This window comes from Cylas formicarius, unplaced genomic scaffold (assembly GCF_029955315.1).
Source record: "Cylas formicarius isolate icCylForm1 unplaced genomic scaffold, icCylForm1.1 PGA_scaffold_3__17_contigs__length_32017465, whole genome shotgun sequence".
Classification (NCBI taxonomy): domain Eukaryota; kingdom Metazoa; phylum Arthropoda; class Insecta; order Coleoptera; family Brentidae; genus Cylas; species Cylas formicarius.
Genome location: NW_026844326.1, coordinates 31,904,947 through 31,924,121, shown reverse-complemented (window position 1 = coordinate 31,924,121; position 19,175 = coordinate 31,904,947). Strand labels below are relative to the sequence as shown.

The 19,175-nt window shown below is 44.6% G+C and overlaps 1 protein-coding gene across 3 annotated transcripts; it reads right to left on the bottom strand.

Annotated features, from left to right (window-relative positions):
• Positions 1-403: 403 nt before the first annotated feature.
• On the bottom strand, positions 404-18,269 carry LOC132699656 (myosin-11-like). 3 transcript variants are annotated; one of them, XM_060666497.1, is made up of 14 exons: positions 18,115-18,269; positions 17,464-18,066; positions 16,562-16,989; positions 14,726-15,110; positions 14,414-14,667; positions 11,778-12,235; positions 9,733-9,896; positions 9,466-9,633; positions 5,029-7,112; positions 3,490-4,090; positions 3,167-3,433; positions 1,740-2,069; positions 684-811; positions 404-619 (listed from the first exon to the last, which is right to left on the bottom strand). In XM_060666497.1, exons 1-14 carry the CDS (start codon positions 18,136-18,138, stop codon positions 499-501), a joined length of 6,015 nt encoding a protein of 2,004 aa, XP_060522480.1. In that variant the 5' UTR covers positions 18,139-18,269; the 3' UTR covers positions 404-498. The 3 variants fall into 3 exon arrangements, with proteins under 3 accessions (XP_060522480.1, XP_060522481.1, XP_060522482.1); XM_060666498.1 differs by lacking the exon at positions 9,466-9,633; XM_060666499.1 differs by lacking the exons at positions 17,464-18,066; positions 18,115-18,269 and having other exon boundaries at positions 405-619; positions 16,633-16,697.
• Positions 18,270-19,175: the final 906 nt, after the last annotated feature.

Sequence of the window (19,175 nt, the reverse complement as noted above, 5' to 3'; positions counted from 1 at the left end):
TAGACGCAATTTTCAAAAATTAAATAAAAATTAAAAAAAAAACAAAAAAAGAGAGAAAACCATCCTATCTTACGCAAAATGATCTCCTGAACCACAGAAATGCAAAAGAATATAAATTTGAAATTCGTAAAGTTGTTACAAAAGTGAACGTTCAGCCTATATTAACCCTTCGATATTTCAAATCGCTATCTCAGGTCGTTCAAAAGATACACTTTCTTGTGTCACCCGGTGTAAATATCGAGCCGATCAGACGCCGGCGGCCATTTTGGCCTTAAACTGTGGCGTACCGTTAATAATGTTTTTTTATATATCTGTTGATTTAGTAAACTCTCTTACGTTTTCGCGGGGTTATTTTTTAGCGAGAGGTTCATTAAAATTAAAACGCCGAACCTTTCGTTTTTACGCATTTTTTTACCCTTAGAAAAAGAAAACGTTACAATAAAAAATATTTCAACTTTGGTTCGCGCTTAACTAATATGGCGGGGACATCGGGCGCCTCTACTCCGGCTCCAGTGAGGTCGCGAACTTCTCGTGCAACTCGTGCAGTCTGTCCTGGAATTGAGCCAAGAGCTGCGGCGCCTTTAGCGGCGTCACGTCCTCCCTCTTAAGCACGTTCGTCCTGCAACGGGTCGGCATTGTTACCTGACTCTGAGAAGGGGGACCTTCTCAGAGTCTTCCCTTACCCGATTTTTAATCGGTTACGCGTCCTCACGTCCCTCGATGGCGGCGTCAGACCCGACCACGATGCCTCCTCCGCGCCAGAGGACTGATTGGTCTCCGGGAACGGTCCCGGGACCGCATTGTTCTTCACCTTTGAGGCAATAGTCCATGAATAACGCGGTAGTTCAAAGATAGATGTGCAAAAATCCAGCAGCGAGCAAAACTACTGTCCAGCAAACAAGAGAACCCATCCCAACACCGCACCCCAAAAATTAGCCCTGTGCTCCAAACTGTCTCATGATCCATTCCCTAGCACTTAGCAGGTTCTCTCCTTACCAAACCAAACCTTGCCGGGTAACTTTTCAAATTATCTTGTACAATTTTCAATTTTTTTTGTCAACCTCAATTCAGTTTTTATAAAACTCCCGTTCTGTAGTGGCGGCATTTCTCCTCTCCCTGATACCAAATTATCTGCATTTTCTTATCTTGCACACCATCCATCATCTGTCCAGCCTGTCTTAATCACCCATTTATCTTCCATTCCATAATTAATTAGATATTCTATCGTTCCTACGAACTAATTTTCTTCATTTTCTTCTTACCATCATAATCGTTTCATCTCCCCTTCCTCAAATTTCACTCTCGCCTTCTTCAAGTGCTCTTCTTATCGACCCTCGTATCCCAGGTATCCTATACTATCCCTCAGTTCCGATCTCGCCTTCAATCCTAATTCCACCGATGGCTCCCTGATTCTTCTACCTGCCCATCCGCGCAAACCATGCTCTCTTTTCTTATTCGCACCACCCCTCCTTATTTCTAGGCTTATACAATGCGGACACGCTCTGAACACCTTCCACCTCTATAACTCTCTCATTCATCAAATTGACACATACCCTTGCACTTTCTCAGTCCTGCCAAGTCCTCCCCTGTCGTTCCTCTCTAACGCCTCCCCACCCGTCCTTTTTAATAGAGAGTAAGAAGAACTTCTTATCCTCAATTGTTACCTATCCATTCACACTCTTTCATTTAAACTTCCGCAACAAGTTTCGTACGTTCTCTGTAAAAATGGCGGCACTCACCTTGAGCTGACCGACGAAATGCTGACTCGACACCGGCTGTCCCACCTGAAAGTTGGCGGCCGCGGGCGGTCGGGAGCGGTCGGAGTGGCGGGCGTTGATCTTCTCGGCGATCCGGACCCCGTTGTGCCACCGCCTTACGAGGAACCGCATCCGCGCGAGCGACACGACGACAAACGCCGCCGATCGGAAACGGCCAAGCGGGTTAAGATGGCGGTCCGAATCGGGTCGCGTGCGGTGGGCGTGGCAGTAATCCGTCAGGTAGCGTTTCTGCCATATCAGCGACTTCCTCAGGCTCTCGAGCTTCAACGTCTTGGCGAACAGGTAGTCGCACTGAAACGACGCGTGAGGGCGCACCGAACGGCAGAACTCAAAAAACCCCGCGAAAACTACGTATACAAAATTATCAATTCACAAAAATAAATCGTTCTCCTCTATTAACAGGTTACCAAGTTCCAATTTTTATACGCTTAATCTTGATCGCGAGAAAGTGGTAGCTGTTTATTTTTAGAAATAACAATATTAATAATAATACATTTATTCTGCTGTATTCAATATACAACACAATAAGATGGATGGATGGATGGATTGTCGAAAAACTTTGTAAAAGTTGCAACTAAAAGACTTTCGTATTGAACTGTTTTGAAAACAACTAAATAAAGTGCTCGCTGGAACTAGAGATTCAAAATTGATAATCAACGGGAATTTGTACATTTTACCTATAAAGTAAGTATTTAAACCCATGCCGAAATAGACCTAGTTCTGTGCTCAATCTTAATTTCTCAGGGTGTTCATATGTAAAATTTTTTCATAAATTGGTTCTGATGAAAACATTTCTTATAACATTTTTAGTACAGCTTCAATTGATTTCTGAAGATATACACTCAAAATCAAAAAAGATTATTTGGCAGAATCCGAGACCAGGGAAAATCTTATCGGCATACGTTTCGTGAAAGAAACGAAAAAAGAAACAACCACAGAGATAAATGTACACTATAACCGGCGCACCCGCCACATATTTAATTGTTTCCAACGGTTGTATATGTATGTTGTTGAATTCAGTGTATTTCGCTTATTTACGTTGCCACCATTGTATATAGAATATCGTATTTAATCATCAACGGAACAGAATTAAATTATACAAACATGACGTGCATTAATAAAATACCATAACGGCTGAACACTGCACTACACTAGGAGACCATGACAAAATACGGTGAACGGATTTCGCGAAAACTTATTAGAAGGCAAACAGTATTTTTCGAAGACTTTTGTTATCATCTGACCCGTTAATATCCAGTTTCGGAAGGCTACCAAAAAACGAAAACGAAACCCTTCGATAAAGAAGTCAGAAGATACCACCCATTGCGAGAATTACTTATACTATACTTTTGGGCAGGTTTTCTACCGTTCGGTGCGTCGCCTCTTACCCGCGCCTTCAGGTGCCTGAACTCGACGCCGTTGTCGAGCTTGTCGCGCGTTTCCGACCTCAGCTGCGCCTCCAACGCGCGCTTGTCGCTCTCGATCAGCGCGATGTACTCGACCTTCTTCCGGTTCTCCTCTGTCTTGGTCTTCAGCTCCGCGATGAGCTTCTCGAGCGTCTCGGGATGGGGATCGTGCGATACGCGCGCCCGCAGCGCCCCCGCCAGGTCCGCCTTTTGCCTCTCGAGGAGCGCCTTTTCCGCATCCAGTTCGTCCTGAAATCCAAGTACGGAATCAGCGTCGCCTCGCCCGAGACCTTCGATCCTCGCACCATCGAAATCTTCCTCTCCTCTAGTTCCGCGGTCCTCGCGTCCAACTCGAATTTCGTCTGGAGCGCCTCCAGCCGCAGCGCCTTTTCCTTCTCGCACAGCACCCGGATCTTCTCCTCGAAGTTCCGGTTCCGCTCCGTCTCGAGTGCGAGCACCTCGCTCGTGTACTTGAGGTTGTTCTCGAGCTCCGCCCTCGTCGCGGTCGCTTCCCGGAGATCGACGCGGGCCGCCTCCAGTTCCCGGCTCAGTCTCGCCGCGTCCTCCGTCGGCAACGCCCTGTACCGCGTCGCCGACTCGGAACTGGAGGCCGCCGGCTTCTTCAGCTCTTCGATCTGCGCCTCCAGCGAGCGCCTGCACGCGCGCTCGTCCGCCAGGAGGCGCTCCAGGTCTTCGCGAGCGTCGAGCGTCGCGTCGAGCCTTATGCGAAGCTGCTCGATGAGGTTCGCGTCTTCTATCTGGGTTTGCTTGAGGAACGCGCGCTCCTTCTCCAACATACCCTGCAGACTGTGCAGCCGATGCTCCAGCTCGGCCCGATCCTTTTCCAGCTGCTCGCTGCGCAGCCGCAGCTGTTTGGCGCGCGTCTTCTGCCGCGCGAGCGCCTTCCTGCGCCGCAAATCAAATTAGTTATGGTAATAATAATAAATAGCCTTTATTCAAATAAGAATACACCACAATACGCAGGTGGCAGCGCTCCTCCACCTAACCACTATATAGGAAGTTATAATTACATTGATAAATTAAATGTAGTATAATAGATAAATTAACAGTAATACGGAACCATAGAAAGTTATTAAAAGTAAAAATAAAATAATGAATGAATGATCTGGATCTCCTACGTTTGTTGGTCCAAGAATTTTAAACGGTTTTTCGGAAAATAATTTTACCAATTCACCACTGGCACTAATGTTCAAAAGAACCATTCTTTTTTTTTTTTTTGATAATATGAAAAAGATGAATCTGACACACAAAAACTAGCTGCTAGTTACCTCTCGGAAGAGCTTACTACGCCGTTAATATTAACGTGAAGATCATTCTCGTTATAGTTTTGCATTAAGCCAAATTTATTGATAATTTGTATAGGAAGTTGAACGCTCTCATACTTTTGCGATAAATCGAAACGTTTCGAAGATTTAAAGAAAAATAACTTTTTGTTCTGAATTTGGTTATGGACTGAAACATAATTATCGCGAAACGTTTACAATTATTCTCATAGAAAGTTTAATGCTTTACAAAACAGGTCTGTTGTAGTTTATCGACTACTCGAATCATTTTCAAGATATTTTCCTGGGAATCCCAACGGGTATTTATATAAATATTTTCAATTTATTCATTGAATCGCAAATTTTAGGATTATTTATTATCTATTATTTTATCTATATATTATCTTAGACTATGGTTGCCTGTTTTTGTAAGCTGACCAAATGACTGTATATAGAAAGAAGAGAGAGAGAGAGGGAGAAAGGAGAGAGAGGGTGAAGTGAGAGAGAGGGAGAGAGAGAGAGGACAGTAACTTTTCGAAAAAGCAAAAAAAAAACACTCACCCGTAGGCGTCCGGGTCGCGGGCGTCAGAGGCGGAACTCGCGCTCCGCTCGCCGACCGCGTTCAAGATGTCCGAGTCGATCCGCACCGAGCGCTCCAGCTCCCGTTTCACGTCGTCGATGGGCGCCGGGTCGGCGACGGCCGCCTCGTAGCCGAGCAGCTTCGCCCTCAAACCATGCACCTCGACCAGGAGGTCCGCGCTCCGCCTGTGCTCCGCTTTGAGCCGCGCCGCCAAGTCCAACACGTTTCCCGTCTCCTTGATTTTCGCCTCGATCGTCTTGAGATTGGAATGGACGCGGCCGTGGTCCTCGGTGATTTGCGCGACAATCCTGTCCTTCTCGCGGACCGCCTCCCGCAGCCGCTTCAGGTCCTCGACGAGAACCTCCAGCTCGCGGTCTTTGTCGACGACGAGCGCCCCCAGCCGTTCGACCTCGCTCCGCAGCTCGTCGTTTTGCGGCCGCAACGTCTCCAATTGTTCCTCGAGCCGCGCCCGCTCCTCCATCGCGCCGTTAAACATCTCCATCGCGCTCTTGAGCGACTCCCTTTTCGAATCGAGATCCGCTTGGAGGCGCCGCGTCTCGTCCGATTGCCCCCGCAGCCGCTCCTCCAGGCCCGCGATCGCGACGTTCTTCGCGTTCAGCGCCGCGTCCAGGTTCGCGAAACTGTCCCGTTTGAATTTCGCCAAGTCGTCTTCGAGGTCTTTGCGTTGGCGCGCCAGTTTCAGGCACGCGTCTTCCTTGCGCACGGCGTCGCGCTTCGACTCCTCCGCCTCCCGCTCGAGCTCGGCGACGCGCCGCGTCTTCTCCGCCAGCTCGACGCCGAGTCGCCGCTCCCTGTCCGCCGCTTCTTCCCGTTCCTGTTGGAAAGCGCGAGTTTCTTCTTCCAGACGCGCCCGCAACTCGTCCACCTCGAAGTGGACCTTCTTCTCCGTCGAGTTATAAGGCACTTTGACCGGTTCTATGGCCGAAATCTCCGAGCAACCCATGAAAACCGTGTCGTCGGGCGCCTTCATCGGCGACAACTCGACGCTGGGGTCGTCGGCGTCGCGTCTGCGCGCCTTCTCCGTCGATCGGCTCAGATCGATCGCCGTCAAAGGAACGCCGGACTTTTTGAGGTCGGCGAGCGCGCGCAGGTCGTCGACGTCGAGGCCGAGGTCGGCGAACGCGCGCAGCTCCTCCTCCTTCTTCTTAAGCGCCTCCTCCAGCGCGTCCTCTTTCTCGTTCGCTTCACGGAGGCGTTCCCGCGTCTCCCTCACCAGGTGGTCGCGTTGCTCGATCGCTTGCTCCCTGGCCCGCGCCCTCTCCCTCAGCTCGCGAATCTCGGCCTGCAGGTCGTCGATTTTGCCCTCGAGCGACGTGCTGGTCTGCCTCTCGATGTACTCCGCCCTCAAGCGTTGCTGATCGAGCCTGATCTGGAGGCTCGAGATCAGCACCACGTGCTCGTTGATCTCCTTGCGGGCCTCCTCCAACGCGTCGCGCGTCGTCTTCAGCTGCATCTCGAGGTCGCGAATCCGTTTTGCGGCCGCCTCTTCGGCCCGCGAGTGCCTGATCAGTTTCTCTTTGAGTCGGGCGAGTTGGCGGAGCGGCACTTCGTCCTTGTCGTCGTGGCCCCGCCCCGCGACGTCCCTGACGGACATGTCCTCGGACGGCGAGCTGCAACTGTTGCCGGTGGACGAGTGGAGCAGCTCCAGCGTCTTGGTTTTCGCGTCGAGCTCGTGTTCTAAATCGGACAGTTCGCGTTTGACGTCCTCGCCGCCGCCGGCCAGCTCGCGCACCGTGCGCACTTCGTGCTCGAGCGCGGCGACGTGCTCGCGCAGCCGTTCACGCTCCGCCTCCGAGCCGCGCAGCTCTTCGATGACCTTCTGTTGATCGTCCGCGAGCCGTTGCAGCCGCTCCGCGACGTCGAGCTGCGCGCGCAGCTCCCCGAGTCGCGAGTCGTTCTGCGCCTCGAGCTCCCCGATGATGTCGCGCAGGTACTCGATCTTGTCGACGGCCTCGTCGCGCTCGCCGCGCAACTCCGTGAGGCGGCGCGAGTGCTCGCCGATCGTCCGCCCCGCCTCCTCGAGCTGACGCTCGAGGTGCTCCGCCTGAAACGGCCTCGTATAAGTACTAAAGGTTAACGGTATATACCGTCACCTCCTGCGTCAGAACTCTTGATATGTGATCGGTAATGTTTTGAATGTAAAAAAAGGACAACGATGGCAAGTGTGGAGTTATTATATACGGTCTGAGGGGGTCGGAGCTTAATGACATTTAAGCTCTATAAGCCCTAACATGCTTAAATGTCTAAGAAAATCTACTAGGGATTCCTGACCATGAGGTCAAAAGAAATATTATGTTCTTACAACCGATCCCGTGATTAACTTTGCCTACTGTTTATTATTCCAAAACCGCGAACCCGCAACCATTCCAGGACCGTTTTAAGAATTTATCTACCTACACTAACGATCTTTTTCAAAAGAAATAAGAACTAAAAGTTCAGATTTTCCCGAAATTATACATTATGACATGACAATTTGTCCGGTTTACAAGCACGGCGAAAGAAATGCGGTGCACAACTATCGTCTACCTTGCTAAGATCTTTGAACAAAATATTTTGTTCAGGTTATTCACCTTCTTTAATTAAAGAAAGCAAAATCATGGCCTTAACTTTCAACAGCCATGTCATCGACTCTAGATATAGTTGCTGGTTCTATCAAAATAAACTGCTACTCAACACAATCTGTTTTTGTCTCTTTTGAAAACTATAGAGACTCTGTTCCACAGGACTTTGAAATCAAAATTAATGATGGGATTCTAAAACAATGAAAAAAAAAAACACAATACTTAATATTTTATCTCTATCTTTATCTTTATAGACTCAAGGAAATACTAAGAAGAAAGCGGTATAGTGTGGCTGTGAATCCAAAAGGCAGGAGAAGTGCATAGAGAGGTCCTATCTATGCCGACCATATAGGAACTTATAACCTATCAAAAAAAAAAAAAATGCCGATAATACAGGAACTCAACAGGAACAAAATGCTGACAAAGTCGCCTTTGACTAATGAGTTTGCGGCGTTCAAAACCAAACAAACATGGCCGCTGACAGATGCGGCGTTTTCTCGAAATATGCTTTGATCCCGTTAACAGTTGCGGCAAAACGAACGAGTTAAGTATGTGGAAATCGCTGTTTATAAAGCAAAAGACACAAAGTGCGGGTTAGTGGGTGTAATTTAGAGGCATGCGCGGAAAATCGTTACCTTCTCTGCGAAAATATCAATGCCACTATATTATCTAATAACTATGCGGCTGGAACACTTCGGGACGGGGAGGATTACTAGCAAAGAGGTAAAGTGTGGGAAAAAAATTGTTCTCTTGCCGGCAAGTTAAAGAGACCTTCGGAAACGTCCGGACTGCGAGAGACGAGGGTCTCCGCCCGAAATAGCCACGACGGGACTAAAAATAAACCGCGCGCCAGACACAGGAAACGAGGAAAGACCGCGATAAAAACAACCATTCGGTAGAGATACGGTCTAACATTCGTTCGTCTTCGTTTTATATTTTGTTTGCACAACGTTTCGGGCAGATATCGGTTATCAAGTGCAAATTAATGCACTCGATAATGCCCCAAAAGTTTCGTAAACAAAAAATAAAATAAAAGCAACGGAAGTTGGGCGATCACTTAATGTTTCTAAAATATTTGGCTTATTTTTTGTTTGAGAATAAATGATTTTTGAGAAAATACTTGTTTTCTGAGACCATGCGGCACGTCGTAATAGTAGTCCGTGTAGATTGAGCGCGAGAAATGGTGATTTTCGTATGTGATAGACGAAAATCGTAAATACAAAAATTGTGGCTCCCGATGTGGCCTATAGTACTATTTAAACAGATTAGGCGGAAAAGGGCAATTTTCAGGGTGTTTCAGATTTTCAAAAGAATTTTGCCGATCGGATAAACAGTTTTGGCGAAAATAGTGTTTTTTTTGGAAATCAAAATAACCCAAAAAAATCCATAAATTAAAAAAATATATTTGGCCATTTACAAAAAATTGACATACTAAATACAGTCCATTAGTCACACTAAATTTCCATTAATAGGGGAACCTATTTTTCAGTTTTTTTTTAATATATTTGATTTGTTCGTAATACAGAGTTTCGCTGTATATACTCTATCACCCTCAATACGGTGACTTATAATTCGGCGTTTCACAGCCCTGCTATGCGAGTCGTACCTGCCCGACAAATTCCCAAAATAGTACAAAAAATTGTTTTACATTACGATTACTGGGGTTTAATACGCTAATATCGCTACAAAGTGCTACGAATTCTACATTAGTCAACCTAATGCGAAAGCGGTGCGTGCGCTTAAGGGGTGGAGTTGAGGGTGCGGGGGGTGGGGGAAATCAACGAATCTAGCGAAAGCCAACGAAACCGACAAACTTTCCCCGCGAGAAACACTCACCTCGCGCGACATCTTCTCGCAATTGGCGCGCTCCTTCTCCTTGTCGCGGAGCTTGTCGCGCAGCTCTTCGATCATCTTCTGCGCATCGTCCCGTTCCTGTTCCCGTTCCGCAGCCTGGTCCTCCAAGAAACGCGCGGTGTTCTTGTACTTGCGGTCCGCGACGTCGATCTGGCGAGACGAAGCTAAGCACCACGCGAGGGACTCGAAAGACACCAAGCCACGCCCCCCCACACTAACACCCTCGAATTGCGCACGCACGCGACTCACCTGCTGCAGAAGGTCGCAACGTTCGCGGTAAGCGCTCTCCACCAGTCTAGATCCCGCCTGGCACAGTTCCTCGATCAGCTGCAGGAGGACGGGATCCGCGTTCGACGCCGTCGCCAGAGATCTAGCCCTCTCCTGCAGCGTTTCCAGGGCGGCCGTCGCGTCTCCTGCTCACCAAATCAATAATTTCATCATGCCATTTACGAATCTTCTGACGTTTCGCGTAACCGTCTGGCATTCTACTCTGTACCTGCTTGTAGACGGTCTGAGGGGGGCGGAGCTAAATGAGGGGCGTGAGATTTTTGGACAAGTGGTAAATCTGTTTTTGACATTATATTCTTAAGAACTTCAGTAAGTAAGGATAACAGTGGCAAGTGGGGAGTCGCTTTCGTACTCGTTGTCTTTGGAAGGTTGTGATGAAGTGAATTTTATGATGGAACGCTCTTAAAGCCTTTTAAATTTTCACGATTAGCATCTGATTCCCTTTGTGCTTATTTCGTAAGGAATCAGTCATCCTAGATAATGTTCCCTCCTTTAGCTCCGCCCTCCTCAAGCTCTCTGTCAGTAGGTACAGAGTAGAATTTGGGCCAGTTTCAGTCAAGCTCTGAAGAAGCCAACAGGACGATTGACGAAACGTCAACAAGCAGATATGTACCGTGCGTTCAATTTATGTTGATAACATTTTAATTGGCTGTAACTTTTTTATTTTTATATACATCAACTTTCGTCAGTCCATGAAATGTTTTTCAAAAAATTATCATTCTCATTAGGTCTATTAAAAAAATCCAAACAAAGCTCCTCCTTTGACATTGTTCTCCGCTTAGTTTTTGAGTTTTACGAAATTTAAATGCATTATATTTCTATTTTTTCAAAACTTTTTTCAAGATCGATCTCCGAGAAATACCGGTCTTTAGAGGAAACTGGATGTGCTTCATAGAATCCAAATATGTTTGCCTTATTTTTTTCATTTAAAATATAAAATATTATGGTTAGCATTTAATACATTACCGTTTCTTTGTCAGCCTTGGAAATATCTGTTTTGACGGAGCTCCGCGCTCTGGATAAAGTCTAATTTTTTATTTTTATTTTATTTTATTATTCCGAAAGTATACTTGAAGCATATCACTCCTTTCACAAGTGCAAAATTCGCGAAAAACCATTTTAACAATAACAACTTGGACAATAATTCGACCATCAATGTTGTTTACTAATATGTCAAACATAAACAATTTTTATTTGTCACCCTTTGAAATTATAATAAAATTTTCCTATTTTTGCTGATTTGTCAAAAACGAGTGGATTAAAATATAATCGACACATACATAATATACAGGGCGTTCCGTTTAAAAAAAATACGATGAAGATGTTAGAAAATTGACGGTGTTTTGTTTTGTACGTCACTTGGGAAAAAAAACTTGGCTGCTAACTCCACATTTATATCTCTAAAAACGAAAAATGTAATCAAGATAAACGCACGGTCCGTGGAAGTTTCCTTTTCGTCACTAAAGTTTACAAACGATATGGTCTGAAGTGTGGAACGTACGAGGTTAGCGCCAAAATTTCCCGGCCTGACATAGATGCAGCTCCAGTATCACGATAAAACTCTGTCTTCTTTTAAATACGTACCTTAGTAGGCTGCGAAAAAAAAATTGAAGTCTTGCGTCAAATAGTTTTTTATTGACAGCATTTTAAACAAGACGTGTCAGAAAAAATGTCGCAAATAACGCAAATTGAGTATGGAGCACTCATAAAGTTTTTAACAAAAAAAGGGTTAGCGCCTAAAATTATTAAAGAAAGGCTGGATGGTGTGTACGGCCAAAGATATTTGAAAAAGGACTTACGTGGACGGCGGTTTAACAACGAAGTTGCGTTAAATGAGGCTGTTTTAGCTCATTTTGCAGACAAACCAAAAGAATATTTTTTTAAAGGGCTTGAGTTGTTAATAAAGAGATGTAATAAGTGTATTGAAGTTAAGGGGGATTATATTGAAAAATAATTTCTTTCATATTCAGGCCGGAAAATTTTGGCGCTGCCGTCGTAAGGCTCACCCAGATCGGCACCGAGACCACGCCCCGCCTCCCCGTACGCCTCGGACACGACCTCGTTGCGACCGTTCTCGATCATCTCGGCGAGCCTCGTCCTCGCCGACTCGAGCTCGCGCTCGAGGACCGCGATCCTGTCCGGATCGTCGCCGCCCCGCCTCCTCACCTCCGAAGTCATCGCGAGGATCGCGTTCGCGTCTCGCCTCAACTTTTCGAGGCACGAGCTGAGCTCGTGCCTCAGACCCGACGAGACGTCCTGGACGCCGTCCTCGCGCCCCTCCTCCTCGATCCTTCCGATCAGCCTCGCGAAATCGGGCGTGAGGTGGACCCGCGACGAAGACTCTTCGTGTCTGACCAGCTCCTCGACGAGGGTGTCGTTCAGGGCGTCCTCGCACTCCCCGAAGTACCTAACCAGCTCGGAGACGAGGCCGCGCAGCGACTCCGCCTGCTGACGCAGCGCGTCCCTACGAGGTACGACGAGTTTAATTACGATTTTAGACATCGAAAAACATCAACATTTTGCCTTCATTTAATTTACGTCGATAAGCATAGTTTAATTTTTCAAAGAAATTTCCACAGGCTGCCGTAATACTTTTTACAAAACTTCTGGTTTCCTCCTGCGTCGGTTTTGCCGAGCGAAACTTGCCAATCATCATGTTGGCTTCTTCGGAGCTTGACTAAAACTGGCCCGCATTTTACTCTGTACGTGCTCATATATTGTTTGAAGGGGGCGGAGTCGAGGTTAAGATTATTAGGTTGCTATATACTCTCGGATTTTTCCTTGGTTCATTACATGCATATTTTCTTTGAGCCTACTTGATATTTTTCGTCCGGTCTCTCCAATGTATGGAACGGAATGCTGTATACTCCTGTCATCTCAAATGGAATTTTGTCTTTGACCAATCGAAGATATTAAGATATTTTTGAACAAGTGGTAAATCTGGTTTTGACGTTATATTTTTTTAGAACTTATGTGATATGTGATGTTTGCTATTGGAAGGTTGTGGTATTGGTATTGGTATTTTGTGATGGAACGCTTAATATCTTTAATGTGGAAATTATTAGAGAGAAGAGCAGAGGCAAGGTGTTTTAATTCTGGGTTCAGTGACTCGGGCTGAGATAGTTTTACGGCTCTGTAAACAAGAGAGTTGATAACCGATCATTTTTGGACCGGATGGTGATGTGACAATGCGTAGGTTTTCTTGCATGTAATCAATTCATCTATGAAGGAAAAATCTGAGAGTCTATAGAAACCTATAAGCACCCCAATAATCTTAACCGTGACTCAGGTCTTCACCTGTCACCAATATGAGAATCAGTCATCCGATACGGTGTTTATGCGCCTCATTTAGCTCCGCTCCCCTTAAACAATATATAAGCGGGTACAGAGTAAAATGCGAGCCAGTTTTAATCAACCTCTGAAGAAACCAACAAGATGATTATATGTTATAAAATTTTGGTGCTGTCTTCTCTTTTAAGAAAAATTTACCATAACTAGAAGACTGTGATTTAGAAGTTAATTTATTTAACACCGAAATATTGCCTGTGTAGATACCTAAAACTTTTGTATTTAAGGTTTTTACCTATTGGATACGGTGTTCGCGATATTCCGTGCAATATTAAAAAAAGTAATAGGTGCCCTCAATTTGCAGCTACCGACTTCATATTTGGCAGGCAAGCAGAAGTCGAGAATCACATTTAAACTCGTATATACCGCAAAGTATTGTTTAACAATTTTTGATTTTTTTTCGTTGTTATTTTGATTTTCAGAAAAAAAAAACATTTTCTTCAAAACTGTTAACGTAAACGGAAACATTCTTTAACAATCAAAGGCAGAAAATTCAATACTATGATTTTTATTTTAACCATTTTTCGATCATATACAGAGTTTTTCAATTATTTAAAAGACTCTGAAAATTGTCCTTTTCCAGATTAAATTGTTAGTTAATATGGCCAATTCTTTTGGATTTACGGTTATTTGCATTGCGGTTGAAAAAATTCAATCGTTCAATGACGTCATTTATTATTACGGTGTTCTGCACGGTTTCAGAAAAAAAATATTTTCTCGAAAACCATTTACTCGATTGGAAAATTTCGTGGGCTACGAAACGTAGGAGATTCATGGTTATAACCTCTATTTCAAACATTGGTTGAATTATATACAGGGCGTGTCGTTTATGGGCAAAAAATCTAAAAGATCCTAAAAATTTCCGTTTTTGCGGGTAAATTATTGGCGATAAATGGAAAACTATTAAAGATGGGATAATTGATTTGAACAGTATCATAAACTGTGCCGAAAGAGAGTTTCATGAAGGGTGCTAGAGATATTTGAAAAAATATCATTTTGAATGGCAATTACCAATAGAAAAAATTGCTTCTTGCAGTCTTAATATGCTATTGATTATTACAAATTTTGAGCGAAAACGACACTTATATTAAAAAAAATAAACGTTTCTTACCAAAACTATAAAAAAAAAACGTAAAATTTTGTGATTTCTGCCGAAAAAAAAAGAAAAACTGCCGTAGTTTCTAGAACGGGAAACTTTTTTTTCTTTGTTTTTGATGTTTTGAGAAACCGAAATTTAACACATAAGATTCTGACCCGAAAATCGCGTTGACCGGTGTGACCGATGCGAGCATACCTCTCCCGCAAGAGGTCGCTGCTCTCTCTAGCGTGCTCCTCCTTCAGTAGACGGAGCTCCGCCTGCCGTTTGCTCGCGAACCTGTCCCGAAGCACTCGAAACTCGGACGGCCATTCGTCGTCGTCGACGTCGTCGGACACGATGCGCTGAAACTGCGCGTCCAACGCGGTCACCATGTCCATCTTGGCGACGGCGATCTGCTCTTGGAGGCGCCGCTCGTAGCTCTGCACGATGTCGAACTCGCCAGAGCTCCCCTTTACAAACAAACGTGCGCCAATCTTCGAGTCATAACGCAGTAGTTCCGACTCTCACCACCTCCTGTATGGCGGCGTGTCGCTTATGGCACTCATCCAGCTGGTACTTGAGGTTCGAGATCTCCTCCAGGTACCGGTTCTCGATCGCCTTGATCTCGAGCTTCTCACCGATCTTGAGCAGGGCGGCGAGCTCGACTCGCAGCTCCGCCTCCATCCGACCGAGTTGCTCGTCGTCGTCGAAGGGCCGGCCAGACATTTTCTCGAGCAGCGCGGCGAGCGTGTCCGCCATCTTGGCCGCGTCCTCTTTAGTTCTGAGCAGTCTCGGGTTGGCGTCGCCGCCCGGGCCCGGCCTGTTGGACAGCAGCAGGTCGTCGCTGAGCTCGATGTCCGAGCTCGAGCCCGACATTTTCCTGCTCTGCTGGCTGAACACCTCCTCCGAGTAGCTGAGATAGGGAAAACACGATTGAATGATCGCCGACTACATTGCTTATAAAGAAATAAAGAACGTTGTTACAAGTTACAAGTCGATTAAAGCCACTATTTCAAACTTTAAGTCAAATTCTGCTGGTGTTCATTGTGTACCTGCTAGAATGCCTCAGATGACGCTCCATTTTAATGCGCTATACGTTACACCTATTATTAATTGCTGTTTGGAAGTGGGCTATTTACCTAGTAAACCTAACATTGAACAAGTATCCCACATGTATTTATTAATTAACGGTTTGAAAATTGTGAATTGTAATAAAAACCTTGGTGTTATATTTGATTGTACTTAGATTCGTGAAATATGTATTTTTTTATATATATTTTATATTTATCAATATTTATCAATGTATTTATATTTTTTGATAAAATAATTATTTAAAAATTATTATCTAACATTTTCTTTTTTTTTTCCTACCGAGGATCGAACCCGGGTCCCATCCGTTGTTGAACGCCGACTTTAACGCCGAGCTAACGACCGCATTGAAAGAAAAACCTAATTATGTGTTGGATATGAAGGATGATAATGTCATGTTCTTTCTTTAAAGGTTACACAAATAAACTGGAGGGTGCGAATCCGTATTTGGGAAACGCAAAGTAAAAAAAATTGTAATATAATAATGCAGCATATAGGTATATAACAGCGACTCCTTTCTTTGTATCAATGTCATTTAGCTCCGCCCACTCAGACCGTATATAAGCACGTACGAATGTGGTAGTTTCAGTTAAGCTCTGAAGAAGCTAACAGGGTGGTTAACGAAACGTCAATAGAAGTTTTGTAAATGGTATTACGGTAGTACGTCGAAGTTTCTTTAAAAAAATAAGCGTTTCGCTGTCACGAAAGTCTAGGCTCCTGTTTTTTAACGCAAGGGAATTATAAAATACAATGACAGTGATCATTAAGCAGGACGAACATTCCCCGATACATTGCTGTGGTGCAGGCCTATACTTTTAATTCCAGGGTTGGTTTCACCGTTTCTGAAATTTGATTTGAAAGGGGTGGCCAGGAAAAATTAACTTTATCACATATATACTATTGTATATCTAAATGAAGTTGCCGATACTATATTGAAATCAATCAATACGAGGTGTGTTCAAAAAGTAAGCTATCTTCGATGTTTTCTTTAAATTATGTTGATGATGACGATCTTGATATGCTCAAAAAGGTCATAACTTTTGACGAATCATGGGTATGTCGTCGATACCAAAGCCGAGTCGTCGCAATGGAAGAAGCCAGAATCGTCAGAAGCGAAAAAAGCAAGTCAAGTTCGATCAAATGTCAAGATTTTTACATCAGCCATCATATTCACCGGATATTGCCCCCGCGGCTCTTTCCTGTTCCCAAAACTCAAGAAACCCACGAAATGCAGTAGGTTTGGAACGATTAAGGAGTAAAGAAACTAAGGCGTACTTTTTCTCCAGCTCCGCGCACTTTTTTTCGAAATAGGTGCGCAGCTCCTCCACCTCGCGGGAGTGTTTCACCTCGAGTTCCGTCTTCAGGTCGGCGAGTTCCGTCGAGCCGCATTTCACAGTTTCCAGGAGGTTTCTTAGACGAGCCGTTTCCGCGTCGTGTCGTTCGCGGTCGGATTCGAGCCTCTTTTTGAGCTCGCTCACTTCGGCCTTTAACTGGACGACATCGTCCGGGTTCTGCGAGTCGCCTCGCCGATCCAACGTTTCGGACGCTTCCGTCAGCAGCCTGCGTAGCTCCGCCACCTCCGATTTGAACGACTCCACCTGACCGAGCAGGTTCTTTCGCTCCTTCACCGACTGCTCCAAGGACTCTGTGAGGTCGCGTATCATGTCGTTTTTGTGCTTGAGCACCGTGTCGCATTCTACTAACTGATAAAAAAAAAGCGAACGTGTGTTTGAGATAAAGAAATCGTTAGTAGATTTTAGAAAAAAAAATCTCATTATTTTTTGTTTTAAGTTTAAAACCGACAACTTTTTTCTAATTTCATCGTCACCAATAACCTTAACAATTAGCAATATAATTAATTGGGACTCGCTATACCCTACACTACACAATGTGTTTAAGATCTATCATGGGGATATTCGAAACCATAGGATGAGAAAACGGTTAATTTAGAAAAAAGTTGCAAAAAATAACGTGCTGTGGAGAAAATTGAAAAATTCCAATCACTTGAGAAATTCTTATTAGATTATGTGTAAAATACTTTTAATTTTAATTAAAAATATTCCATAAAAAATAGACTTAAAACTTTTTTTCAAAAAGTGGGTCATTGTAAACTTCATAAAATTTCAAAACGGAGATAAACATAAACATAAAAAAACATAATGGCCCACACTGCCTACCTTGGCATTACAGTCTTGCTGAAGCTGTCTATATTCCGTGGCGGACACCATGCTCGACGTGAACGTGTTACTCCACTCTTTCAACGACTCTATTTCCGAATTTAAAGCGTTTATCGTTGTTTGTTTCACAGCCACCATGTCCTCAAGGCACTTGATGCGTTTCTCTTTGTCATCGTCTTCAGAGTCCGTCCCCGACGGAAGTTTAAAACCCTCGTCCCCGACGGGGTCTTTTAAACTGGCGCCGGGGACGTTTGCCAGACTATCGTCGTCGAAATTAACGTTCGCGAACAGGTCAAAACTTTGGTCAGATCGAAACTGCTCATTATTTAAAATTTCCTCCAGGATACTCTTCACGCCGCCGCCGCCGAGCATGACGCCGTCGCTCTGCTCGAAAGAGTCGGGCGTCCCCTCGCGGGAGGATGCGTCGCCGCCGCCAGTTGGCGAATTCACCTCTAAACCAGGCGGATTCGTTATTTCGATTTCGCGAAGCGAACGGTCACGTTCGACGCTGCCGCTCGCCGACGTAATATGTTCCGATATACTTTCCTCTGAGACGATGTCGAGTGTGGCTTGGGACTCTTCGCCCCCGATCCCGGAAACATCCTGAAAACGGAATTTAAATGTCTAACCTATAAGACGCGGTAACGTTACGTTGTCTGGTTCCGCCGCGCTCATTTTCGATACCGCTCACGGCATCGGTACAGCTCATTTAGCTGTAAACGTAATTATTAATCTAAAACAATAATCTAAAAAAAAACGGTTCTTGTGTTAAATTAACCAATCACAACAAAAGTAGTGCGGCGAACATTCGGATCTTGACCCAGAAAAAGTCGTTAGTGTGTCATGTGTGTTAGCATGGCCACAGATCAAACACCATGCTATCAATGTGTTGGTGTAAAGCACAGCGCAAAACTAACTATGGTTATTTTTTGCGGCAACTCGACACGTGTCAGTTTAACCTCCTATTGTGAGCATTGCACTTGGTGGGTTAACGTCCGCTAGCTCCCGACAGAATCCTCTGTAATCCTCCTGTATTCGTCCTAAAAGCTTCAAATTAAAAGGTTTTTGAATTAAAAGTGTTTAATTTAAATGTCCGAAGCGGAGAAGCTTTTGCTAATTGTAATCCAATGTCTGTATTCCGTGGCGGACACCATGCTCGACGTGAACGTGTTACTCCACTCTTCTTAAACTTTGGTTAAAGTTTAAAGTTATTTTGGATTTAGTGTGTAATAGTTGTAGTCGATATTCTATTGCGTAATTTGGTTTTCATAATAATTGTAGCAGAAAATAACCTTTCCACGGCGGCGCTGCTATATGGTAGGCACAAAAGCTTTTTTACCAATTCACACAATATAGGGAATGTTTGAGATTCGTCTCCATTTCTTAATTCTTGTACATGTTTCCAAAAGTCGATAATATCGGGAGTTTTGTTTTGGTCAGTTTTTTTATCAAAAACTTTGTGATTATTATTTTTTCAAAATAGACGCCGCAATTCAAAGAAACTGTGACGTGTGACTATAAAACAATACCTACGCTACGCAATACAATAGGCGTGTAGCTGTTATTCGTAAATAGGGATTTCCCTGTGCATAAAAATATAAAGAAGATACTGCCATCTAGTATCAATGCGTTTTATTACGTAGTGGTTTGTCATTGCGTTTTATTGCGTAGTGGTTATCAAAAAATGTTTGCATAGTAGTGTATTAGGTGGC